Here is a 12,417-nt window from a genome sequence, read left to right as displayed (position 1 = left end):
ACCAGGTTTTCCTGTCGAGTGCCTCTTCAGTACAGGCTCTCCCCAAAAAGCCTGTCACCAAGGTGTGTCTGTCACAGAGCAAAATTTGTCTTGTGGTTGTTTCTGAGCGTTGATAAGCACGGGAATCTGTAGTTAAAGGGCAACCTGTCTGAACATCACCTACAGCCATGTCTTCTGTCTCTTAAGTCTGCAGCGGAGTTGTCTGAACATGTCCCACTGCAGCCTCAAACTCTGTCCCCAGAAAGCCACTTGTTCGAGAGAAACACTGATGATGCCCCAGACACGTCAAAAATGAAAGGAGTAGGAAAATCCAGAAAGTTTTCGAGGTTCAGTATTTACAAGCATCTCCACAAACACGGCATGCACCATGCTGACAGCGTCAGCAGCATCGACAGTGACTCAAGTAAGTGATGATGTTCAACTAAACAATGTATATAAAGCGTGTGTGGAGGTGGGTGGGTGGGTGTATGTGCACATTCACATGATTTCTAGGGTAATGTGTTCTTCCCAAGGAAGGAAAGTTGATGAGTTTCTAAACCATCAGAACATTGGCTACGTATAGAAATTTGTGTCACTGCAAAATACACAGGAAAGGTTTTACGTGGATTTTTTATTTAGCAATTGTCATGAGCCATCAGATGACATGATGCATGGTTCTTAATGTTTATATTGTTGGAAAGTGTTTGTTTCTGCAAGAGAAAATTGAATCTTTAATTTTTCAGCTTGCATTTATTGTTGCAAGCTAAACAATTTCTCAGTGGGGTTATCCCCCCTCACATAGGCTAGTGTTAACCTAGGTTTAAATCAGTTCATTTAAATGGTAATATTCCCAATTTACCTACTTACTAGAGAGGAGAGACTATTCAACAGTTGAATACTGAAATGCAGCTTTTAATTCTCCAATTAAAAATAGCTTCAGTGCTAAAATTACAAGGATCAGCTTGGCATTTGTTCTGGCATGGAGTCCTTCCTGAAAAAGTCCTCAGCTCCTGAAGCTGTATGTTGCTCACGGTGGGAATTTACTGGAATTCCCATCCCTCCCTGCAGATCCTACTCCTGCCTCTGGCCGGAGGAAGGCTTGCTGGAGCATGGGCTGCAGCCAGCTCAGGACACAGCCATGGCTTTGTACTTCATTACATCTGTTTGGTTTAAAACCAGCTGAGTCTTGAATTTGGTCTTTTGCTTGTTGGTCACTTGTAGTTCCAGCAAAGTGATGTCTCATTTGAGCTCCTGCCATGCCAGGTGTCCTCCAACAGGAGCAGGCACCAGGGTAGCAGAAGTGGATGTGTGTTTTTGCTGTGAATAGAGCATCTTGACTTTCTGCAGGTTTCCCTAGCCCCACTAGAAGTCAACCGAATATAATCCAGAGTTTAAGGCCCCACCTGAAAATGTTCCATCACCACAGTGAATCCAAACAGGGGCTCGCTGAGCCTCGAGAGGGTAAGTGGAGGAAGGCAGATCCCTTCAGGCTTTAGCTGCTGTTTAGTTTTGCATTATAACTATGGTGAGAGTTAGGTTGGGTGCCAGGATCAGCCTTTGCTGCTTGTTGTTCTCCCATCATCCTTATCCCTCCTCTGCGGGCATCCTGGCAGAAGAGCCTTCTCCAGAAACTACAAGTACTGCATCATAAATAAGTAATAATCAAAAAACCCAAACCAAAACAACAACAAACCCAAATCCAAACAAAAACCCAAAGAAATAAACAAACAAAAAATTTGCAGTAATAGCAGCAGGGAATGGTTGAGGAAATGGCTCTGATATATGATGATTTCAGCAGCTCTCATTCTGCAAAGGAAGGGGCTTGTTACTGGAACTGGGAACTTCTGCATTGGATACTCTAAAAGTAAGCCTGATGCGGGAAGACATGCAAACAGAGAGAGGAAACAGCAGAGTGGCTGCTGTCAGACCTATGTTCCGACAAAGACTTGGGTTCCTTCTTTTGCCCCTAACTAAAATCAAGGAAAGCACACTCAGTTGAGATGGGAACTGGATGATTGTGAGCACTGAGCTGTTCCCATCTCCAGATGGGTGTCGGAAGGCCCTGTTCCAATGTGGTACCTCACCGAGATGCCTGAGTTCTGGTACAGAGTGAGGAGCAGTTCTTCAATATCTTCCTCCTTCAAATGCCTTCCTCTTTGGCATTTATTGCCAATTATGAAATATTGGTTACAAAGCAGTGGCAGGTAACCAGGGCTTTCCATTGCTTCATGGCAGTGATGTGCAGTCTCCCCTGTGGTCACTCATGCTCACTCGTGAGTCACTGTACAGTCATCGGAGCTCGGCACACGGAGTGTGTGTTGGCCGGATGGTGTATCCCACCCAGTCCCACTCGAGCATGTTGAGTCAGCAATTCCCCAGCTCCACCTGGACTCTCACTAGAAGCTCAAGCTCCCCAGGGCAGCTGTGTTGCATACCTGCTGCATGGCATTTTTGGCATGGCTTGGCTCAGCTCGGCTCAGTGGGGTCACAGCAGCGCTGGCAGGGCTTGCTTTGTGTAACCTAGTCTTGTGCTGCTGCCAGTGTATATTTTGTTGAGTGTTGAAAGGGGTGTTTTTTTGTGCTAAGGGGTTCTATGGTTTGTTTGTTTTATGGTTGCCTGGTGATGTGGTCAGGTTAACGTGCTCCTGGCATGTTATTACAAAATTACTGCGCTGGTATTTGGTACTGTAGGTGAAGGCTGCTCTCAGGGTCAGGAGATAATACCAGTTAACTTCTTATGGTCTAGGCCATAAGAGTTCACTGCACAAAAATATGTACTTTGTAAAAGGGATCCTGTTAGGAGGGAGTATCCCTACCTACAAAATTTTAGACCATTTTTAATCATGGTGAATTTTGGAACCTGTTCAACATGTAAACTTGTATCAAAAGATGACATTTTTATTTGGAAAAAGCAAAATAAACAGAGTAAACCCACAATACTTAATGAGGGAACATGAACGTCTCATTCTAGTTAATAAAGACTAGTTCTGTTAGAGGAAATACACCCTGCTAGAGAGGCAAAGTAATAAATCCTCTAGCAGAGAAGGTGGAATTAGTTAATTAGTATTTTAAAATATATTTAGTAGATGATATGAATAATGTGAATTCTGCCAGATGGGAATATCCAGGTGTCATAAGATTGGGGAAAGACAAATGATTATAGGGTGATTTTTTTTTTTTGTCCAGTGTATAAAGAATTCAGCATCTGCTTTTTGTTTCTGTAACAGACTCTTATATACATATAACCTGTTTTGGTTGTATAACAAATATTAAAATAGGGAAGAAAAAATATTAATATGCATCCGTTGAAAGCAACAGGAAGACTAGGGAGAAATCAGCTTCAGCTGCCTGGGACTGGCAGGTCCCACCAGTGCTGTTCTGTAGTGGTGAGTCTCTCACCAGCCATGTGTGAGGGTCGGCCGTGACTTTGGAGCATGTCTTTGTGTTTTTGTTTGCCCGGGACAGATAAAGGATCCATCCGCAGCCTGAAGACAGGTGTTGGTGAACTGCTGGGGGAAACCAGGTTCTGGCATGGAAAAGACTATTGCAACTTTGTCTTTAAAGACTGGGTTCAACTCGACAAGCCTTTTGCTGGTAAGTGCCTTTGCACCCTGGAAGTCTTTTTACTTGGCATTCCCCCAAACTCTCTTTCATATCTTTTCAGTCTCAAACCATATTTTTCGTGCTTCTAAGCCAGAGGTAATGAGGCTGGTTTGGTTTGGCTGCCAGGAAGAAGCAGCAAAACTCACTTTGAGAGGTTCTAGGGCCAGTTATAAAGTAATGGTCCATGCCTGTGGATGCAGGTGACTGCATAAGTCACCTGCCTGGCTCTCAGTGCTGTGTCCCAGAAACTTTAGTTAGAGGAAGGGGATGCTGCGATTTTCCACATTCCTGTCCTTTGTCTGAGGAAGTTGAAATGTGCTTTCCTTTCCTGTAGACTTCATTGACAGATACACCACCCCAAGGATGCCCTGGCATGACATCTCCTCCGTGGTGCACGGCAAAGCCGCTCGTGACGTCGCCCGGCACTTCATCCAGCGCTGGAACTTCACCAAGGTGGGATGTGGGCATCACTGCTGGGGGCATGGAGATAAACACAGCCCTGCATCATCCACATACCCTCTGTAGGCATGCATTTTATTTCTTTATGTTATTGTGATAAGTTGCAATCTCTTCAAGGATTTTTTTTATCTGTTTTTTCCCCTGCGCAGATTATGAAGCCCAAATATCGATCCCTGTCCTACCCATTCCTGTTGCCAAAATCTCAGCAAACTGCTAATGAGTTGAAGTATCAGGTGCCTGATGCTGTTCCTGCCACAGTCCAGGTGGGTGTTGATGGTCTCCTGCTCACACACTCTTATCAGAGCTTGTTCTGCATCATCCTGTTGATTCCTGACAGACCCTCTGCAAAACTTGAGTTATAAAATGCAAAACTCTTATTTCATTTAACTCACAGATTAGGTGCTCAGATCTTCAATTACAATAAAATAATGCAACTCCTTCAGTAGAGAAGCATTAATTTATACCTCCACCTTTGAGGTAAGAGGACCAAGCTGTATGCAGTACTCAAGTTGTGGGAACACCATGACTTTGTATAGCTGTGTGGTTTTCTGGTTTGTTTTCTGCTGCTCTTCATCTAGCACCTAACATTTGTTTTTTATGATTTGGGAAGACCTGATGGGTTGAGGTTACTGAGTCACTGAGTATTTATCTCAGATCTTAGAGCAGTATACCAGACCCTGAGGCCTCACTGAGATGGGCAGTGGTCAGCAAGAGCCCAGCATTAACTGGAGTCTTGGGGCTGTTGTTTTCTGCCTTGAACTTCATCTGCATTTTATTAGGCAACCAGGCAGCCCTGTGGGTCCTGTGCAGTTCCACACAGTCAGCCCACAGTCTCGTTTGTGACAATCATCCTCACAGTCAGAATTGCCAAGATACCTCTATTGAGTGCATGTATTAAATACTCCTGCTACCCAGCAGAAATACAAACTTGTTGAAGAGTACAAAGTCAAAATAGTTATGCTGAAGCAGCAAAACCATTGTGTGGATAAAAGATGTATGAAGTAAGAGTAGTTAGACCAAAACCAGGAAAAATGCATGCTTTTGCTCTTCGTAAGGAGTGGTCTGCCCAGAAAACAGCAACATTTGCGAAAGCTTAGTGAAATAAGATGCTTTTTTCTGGGTTTGTGGGTTGCCAGGGCATTGTCTGCTCCTCCCTGCATGGTGTGAGGGATGGCCAGCACAGGGATCTTGTTTCAGGGGTCTGGGGTGTTTTACATCAGCCTCCAAAGCAATGCTTGCAGCTTGTTGGGAAATAGCCTCCTTCAGGAATCAGTGTGCTTCCTTGTGGCTGTAAATGCCTCCCTGGCTGTGTTTGTGACACCAGCTTCTTGGGAAGTCTTGTTCTCATGGAATTGATGGGGCTTGTGTCCCCTGAGCACATTCTAACCACAAGATAAGCTGCAACTTTTAAATCATGGGATTTGCTGTAGCAAAAAGTTAAGCTCTACTGATTACAGAACTGGAAGCAGTTCCCAAAGGAGAAGTTAAACTGAGAACAACACAGATTCAACTTCCCTTCAGTCCATACTGCAGAGCTGCTGGCTCAGGGCATAAGCCCATGGGAGAGGAGATTGGAGCTCAAATGGTGACTGTGGAATGCTCCAGACACCGGTGCTGAGTGATGGGGGAGCTGTTGGAAAACTAGCCTGGCCACCACATTTCTGGGGCATTGCAAATAACTGATACATCCAGGAAATGAGGGGCTGTTCTCAGTGATGCCATAAACAGCAAAAAAGGAGCAGGTTTGTCTTGTAAATTATTCATTTGAAACTACCTTGCTCATTGCTAATTTATGTCAAATTGCAGCTTTTAGAGATCCGTCAGAGTAGCCCAGCCCTGCATGTAGCCAGATAAATAAAACTAGATGATATTAGGGTGAAAACATGTTGTTCTGCTATATACCAGCCTTCCTGGTATGAGGGAAAACTGGTGGGGAAGAGCACTTGGAGCACCAAGCCCCATGGAAGCAGTGAGGGGGGGCTTATCTGCCCTGCCTGGCTGCAGGTCCCCAGGCTGCTTGCAGCTGGGTTATGATTTCTGGGTGACCTCCTCGAGCTCAGAGGCAGAGATTTTGAAATTCTGACTGTCTGCTCCATAATGCCCACACTGGCCTGGTTTCCATCAGCCCCCAGATGACACAAGTGCCCTGAAAATCCCTGAAGTCGCACTGTGGGTCCATGAGTGGCTCAGGCTCTCCTCCAGATGGAGGTTTCAGATTTGGCTGATTCAGTAGGTGGGGAGACAGGACACCTGCAGCCTGGGTCTGAACTCCCCTTCCTGGTTGCCTTCTTCTGGAGCTTCCAGGGTGTGCATCAGGGCACCCTTGTGTGGCTTCTTTCCTCCAGTCATGGGAATATCAACCTCTTGCCTGTCCTTTATTAGTTTCACAGCTGAGGGTTGTAGGTGCTCACATCTTTCACTGGTACAGGCCAGTGCAGAAATAAGCAGATATCCTAAAATCTTTCACCAGCTTTTTAATCCAGAAAAACTAGAGCAATATTGTTCCTATTCTTGATATTGCATCCTGTGACTGGCCAACAACCAAACTCATATTATTCTCATTTTGATGCTGTATAGGGACTTTATAGGCAGAAGTTACTGCCCTAAGGTAAAATCCATTGTCCCAGGACTGTCCTTGGCTGTGGGGTGATTGAGGAAAGCCTGGCTGCTGGGTTTCTTGTTTCTGAGCCTTGTTTGCAAATCTGTCTTCAATTGTGGGCAGATCAGAGGAAGGGAGAACACAAAAGATCCATGAGGATTGCAATGTTGCTGCAAGCCTGAACCACTGACCTGTCAGCAACAGATTCCAACCTCGTTGTACCATCTGTTTTTGCTCTCCTTTGTCAGAGGAGAGGAGCAGGATATTTGGAGGGTGGGGATAGCAGGAGCAGCACTGACAAGGCTTTCCCCTGGGCAGGGAGGATGAATGCAGTGTGCGTGGGAAAGGCTGTGGAGGTACAGTCTGGGAAGGAAGAAAAGGAGTCGGGAATGGTCTCTCATCTTTTTTCATTTGAACTTCTGGGCTTTGCTAGCAACAGCAACATGCTTTTTGCAAGAGTACATTGATTCTTGCAGGAGTCAAATAGCCATTTGCCAGAGGCAGTGCCAGGTTTTTTTCCATCTATTTCCACTCCAGAGTTTGCAGTTATCTGCCAAAGCCAGCGTTGCAAAAGATGTGACGTGGTGAGGCAACATCCCGTTCCTGATGGAAATGCAATGAAAATTTAATGCTCTGGCAGCAGCTAACGCCCTTACCTCTTTGAAGTCTGTGTGAGAGCTCAGATTGTTTGGGGTTTATGCATTAGCCCTCAGCAAACATCACATTTATTATCCCTGTATCGGTTAGAGAACTTAAAGGGATGACAAGCTATTGAGAGGCTTAAGGGAGGGGAGGGGAGAGGCAGGAGCATGAAGACTCCAGCTCTGGATGGGAGGTGCTCTGCTGGGCAGTGTGAGGCCTTTTCTCCCTTGGAGATAGGTTGGGTTTGAACCAGCTCACTTTAAATACCTTGACAGAGAAGGGGAGATGCACAGAAGTGTGAGATGGAACATCAGTGATATGGGAAGACCTGTTTAAGAAACTTTCCAGGTGTGTGTATGTGTCTGTGAGTGCCACAGCTTTGGTTCCTTAGGATGCATGCTGCACCCATGCAATGCTGCCGTTGGTGGCCTTGTCCTGCCACCTCCTCACCTGCCCCTGTGGCTGCAGACCTTTTAAAATTATGAAAAATAGCTTTGAGGTCCAAGCTGGAACACTTTACACCCATTCTGCTGTCCCAGCCAGCACCTTCTGACACCTCTTCTTCCCTCCACGCATGGATTTGAGGTTGCACCTGACATAAGCTTTTTGAGTGATGCTGTGCCAGCTTTTTGGAATGAGCCATGACATTGTTTTGGGATGAGGCAGAGGGATGATGGCTCTGTAACAGCAGGCAGCCTGGGGTGTGGAGGAGTGAAGAGGAAGGCAGGGAAGGGCAGGTGGATGATGTGCTGGGAAGCCATGGTGCTGGAAAGGAGTGCTCCCTCCTGTTGACCAAGAGAGCAGCCAAATAGGAGAGTTGCAGGGTCTGTTCTTCAGTGACCTCTGGGAGAAAACTCCTTCTGTCCAAGTGAAGGAATTAGCTCAGGAGTTGTGTGCTCCTTAACAGCAATGGCCATCAGTGCCACTTCCAGAGGTGTTCCGGAGACAAGAGGATTGATTTGGTTCAGGAAAGCAGCACCTGGGCCAAAGGGCCAAATCCTTACCTGCTGCTTCTTACTGGTAATTAATTAGCCCTTGAGAGTCGTCAGCCATGCCATGGCCAGCAGAGCTCAGGGACAGGGTATCAGGGATGTTGGGGGAACAGGGGGAGTAACATGGAGCAAGGCAGAAGCTGGACATGGAGAATTAGAAGAAATCCATGGGAGGGATTTCCAAGGAAGAAGTGGTTGATTCCCACATGTGGTTGATCCCAAGAGATCAGGATTTTGTGTGTTCCAACACACACATTTCACAGGTCCTCAGCACTTGGATCTTGTCCTGTCTGGGACTGGCCCCGAGTGCTGGTATAATGGCTGTATTGAGATATTTTTAAGGCTATTGTTTCTATGGTTTTGTCTTGACAATGTTTAAAGACAGAGGCTAATCATGAGTAATTGTTTCTCCCAAGCACGTACTCTGCCAACACTTAATTAAAAACTACATTTCCATCTAGGAAGAAGTCACTTGGGGCATAGTGTGGCTTCCTCTTGACTCAAAGTTCAGGAGGAGGAGGTGCCACAGCATATCTGGCTGGGGAGAATAGGATGCTGGTCACTGTGGGGCTTGCTCAGCCTGGCATAGAGCACGAACAAAGGTTGTTTCTCATATTGGTTTGGCTCTCCTGCACAAAAACTGCAGGAGGGAGGGGCTGAACATGCCCAGGGCATCTTGCAGGATCTACTTTAAAAGTGGATTTCCAGTAAAAACTAATAAATGAACGTGGGCAGCTGAACTGTAAATTTTAAAAGTCATGTAATCACAAATGGGATGGCTTGTGCAAGAATTTGGCAGAAGAAACAAATGATCAGGAGTGCTGAAGACAAAAATACAAGGCCTGTGTTACCAGACTGAGTGTATGATTGTGTACAGGCTGTTTGTGGGAAAAACACACTGACCCAAATGAAGGCTAGCTTTGAAGTGCTGGGCAGGAGGTCCCTGATGGGATGTGCACACCTAAAGCTTGGAAATTCAGGTTGTTTTAAAAGCAGTTTATCATAAGCCCTTCAGCAAGAACAAAATTCCATTGTGCTACTTCCGTTGCATCTGGACGTGCTCAGGTGGGAGAGGGCAGGAACACAGCAACAGAACAGGCCACTGATGTCTTTAATCAAAACATTAAGCATTAATACCAGTTTTGAATGTTCTTTCTCCTGATTACAAATGCAGCACGAATGTCGCATGTATTACCTTATTTAGTGAAATCCTGACGGGTGAACACTGCCAGGGCAGAGCATTGCCTCTCGAGGAATTCAGCTGCTGTGCTGTGGTGTGTTCTGGGTGGGCTGAGCTGAAGGTGTTACTCTCTTGCTCTCCAGGTGATCCGCTCTGCTGCTGACTGGTCAGCTGGCATCAAATACCACGAGGAGTCCATCCACAAGGCCTACATCAGCGTGATAGAGAACAGCAAGCACTACATCTACATAGAAGTGAGTGGCAGTGGGGGAAAGCAGGAGGGTCCTGATCCTCTGGGCATGGCTTGCCTCCGTCAGGAGGGTCATTCTACTTCTTGAGGTTTGGTCTTAATTTTTTATGAATTCAGAGAGCTCCATCAGCTTCAGTGGTCTTCAGGCCAAACTGATGGGTTTTACCCTGACAGCCTTCTGACCATGAGGTGGAAAAAATAGACCTCTCCTTTATAAGGCTATTTGCAAAATTGCCAGCAGCTTTCATGGCCTGTGCAATAGTCTTCCTGTCCCTTCTGTGGCTTTGCAGTGTCCCCTGTGCATGCCCAAACCTCCCACTCACAGGGCTGTTCTTCATCCATTCAGCCTTCAACTGCAGGAATCTCTTGTGTCAGAGTGACACTCAGTGCTGGCTGAATGGAGATGCTTATTCTCTTATTTTTTTTTTAGCCTCTTTTTAGGTTGCTCTTTACATGAACTTTCTAAGGAGTGTGATTAATAAGGACCAATTCATTCCTTAAACAAGCACAGACACACATATCATTTAATCATAATTAAAAAAAGCCTCCACTCCAATGGCACACAAACCAGGCTATCTTTAGTTGCTCTTGGTCTGAAACAAAGCATGCAAGTATTTTTGGTTGGTTGCTGGCAGCATCTGACAGTAGCTTTGCTTGCTTTTCCTGCAGAACCAGTTTTTTATTAGCTGTGCTGATGACAAAGTTGTCTGGAACAAGATCGGCGATGCAATTGCTCAGAGGATTCTTAAAGCTCACAGGTAACCTGTTCTTAACAAGGCAGTGGAAGTCTTCCAGATGCATTTCCACGGTGTGGTGCAAAATAACACCTTAATGGACACAGCTGTACAATAGCTGTGCCAATGCAGAACTGATGCAGTCGAACATCTGCTTGTGTTCACAGCAGTGAGACTCCTTAGTGGTTTCTTTGCAGCCAGAAAGTGGTTTTCTGGACTTAGCCTCATGCAAATGTATTTTTAACTATGGAACTTGTTTAAAGTCAAGTCCTTTAAGCTCTGGTTCAGTGACACCTTTGCTCCATAGCCAACCTGCCTTCAACTGGGTGGTCAGGCAAGTGAATGGGTGGGAACGGTGAACTGGGATTTGTGGTTTATTTATATCATCTATAGAGAGGATTGGCTTCAAATGGGGGAAGCAAAGACATTTTGAGGATTTAATTGCAGGGCTCAGCTATTGTTTGAATAACTCTTTCTAGTACATGCTAGAGGGTGTTCACAACCTCCAACCATTGCAAGGGGACCATCGTTTGTTCCTGGATGGATCAAACCCAACCACGTTTTAGGCACTCTTTTTGCTTCAGCACACTTAAACCCACAATAACATTAATGCCACAAGTAGTAGCTTGTCTTCACTTTGATCCTAGGCAGCCCTGCTTAAGGTTGCTCCCCTGGAGTCTCTCTTTTAGAGACATATATTTCATGGTCTAAAACTGTATCCTGATCTTGCTGGGCTGATATACAGAAAACTTCCTAAATTTCTTCCTTTCATCTCTCATATGCTTTTTCACCATGCACAAAGGAAGATATTTCTTGCACTAATTATTTTTTCCATATTGTAGTTGTCTAGAGCTTTGAAGGGGCTGCTTTCCTAGATGTGCTCTCTCCAGGGTCACAGAAATTTTGCTTTTTTTGGCACTTGAGCGTGGAAATTCCTTACTTGGGTAAAGGCCCCCAACCTCATAGAGTCAGCCACTGGGGTGTGGGAGGTATCTGCAAGGTCTCTGGAGCTCCTACAAGCCAGGCTTTGTTTGGAGGCACTACGGAAAGAGGAGCACTATTCTAACTGGGAGGGCCCGGGTGTTATCTGCTGTGCCATTAACAACAGGGTGGAGTTTCCTGTGATCTGTGTGAGCTGCAGTTCATAGCCCAAATTAATTGAAATTAGCTAAAGATGAAAATATGGGATGGATTTTCTCACCCAGGGTAAATGAGGAGTGGTGCCAGTGCTGCTGAAAATGGTGTTGCTGGTGTTTGCATTGCAACCTCAAGGCTCTCAGGCAGCTGGACATGGCATCTTAGAGCACCTTCCAGTGCCTAAAGGAGCTACAGGAGAGCTGGAGAGGGGCTTTGGACAAGGGCATGTGTGATAGGACAAGGAGGAATGGCTTTAAGTGAAAAAGGGCAAGGTTAGATTGGATATTGGGAAGAAATTCTATACTGTGAGAGTGGTGAGGCACTGGCACAGGTTGCCCAGAGAATGTGTCCCTGCCCATGGCAGGGGAGTTGAGACTGGATGAGCTTTAAGGTCCCTTCCACCCAAACCATTCTAGGATTCGATGATCTCTGTGCTGATCAGCATTCCCCTGGGAAGCCACTCTGGATTGCCTTTCCTGCCTTTGGGGACTGATTACCACGGGTCCCTTGCATCAATTGCCTGCTATTAGCAATGCTGCTGAGGTAGCAGCAAATTCTCCAGCTAATCTGTTAAGATTTTCCTGTTATATAAAGTTTATGTAATGGGTGTCATTCTGTCCGGATACTAAAAAGTCTAACACAGATTCTTCAGTGACCCATTTCCAGATGTGGTGCTCACTTCTGTATTACTCCAATTTTATGCCAGTACTCCAATTTTGTGCCAGCTTAATGTTGGTGATTTCTCACTGAATATAAGGTTCAAATTCTTCACACTCCAGAGTGCTTGGCATTGCCTAAGATTAGAAGTAAATTCAGACCTAAATGGTTTGTATCATAATGCT

The 12,417-nt window shown here is 45.6% G+C and overlaps 1 protein-coding gene across 2 annotated transcripts in view; it reads left to right on the top strand.

Moving 5' to 3' along the window:
- PLD1 (phospholipase D1) overlaps nucleotides 1–12,417 on the top strand; it is a 62,352-nt gene that overhangs the window by 38,053 nt on the left and 11,882 nt on the right. Inside the window, exons 15-21 of one of the 2 annotated variants that reach the window (XM_051781698.1) lie at nucleotides 187–403; nucleotides 1,327–1,440; nucleotides 3,445–3,573; nucleotides 3,917–4,035; nucleotides 4,191–4,304; nucleotides 9,598–9,708; nucleotides 10,374–10,462. In XM_051781698.1, the coding sequence (XP_051637658.1) occupies nucleotides 187–403; nucleotides 1,327–1,440; nucleotides 3,445–3,573; nucleotides 3,917–4,035; nucleotides 4,191–4,304; nucleotides 9,598–9,708; nucleotides 10,374–10,462 (893 nt within the window). The remainder of the gene's footprint in view (nucleotides 1–186; nucleotides 404–1,326; nucleotides 1,441–3,444; nucleotides 3,574–3,916; nucleotides 4,036–4,190; nucleotides 4,305–9,597; nucleotides 9,709–10,373; nucleotides 10,463–12,417) is intronic. The other variant, XM_051781700.1, reaches the window with a different exon arrangement.

This window comes from Manacus candei, unplaced genomic scaffold (genome assembly GCF_025592945.1).
Source record: "Manacus candei isolate 608988 ecotype Guabito, Panama unplaced genomic scaffold, ASM2559294v1 h1tg000015l, whole genome shotgun sequence".
In the NCBI taxonomy this organism is placed as follows: domain Eukaryota; kingdom Metazoa; phylum Chordata; class Aves; order Passeriformes; family Pipridae; genus Manacus; species Manacus candei.
This window is presented reverse-complemented; position numbering and strand designations above follow the sequence as displayed.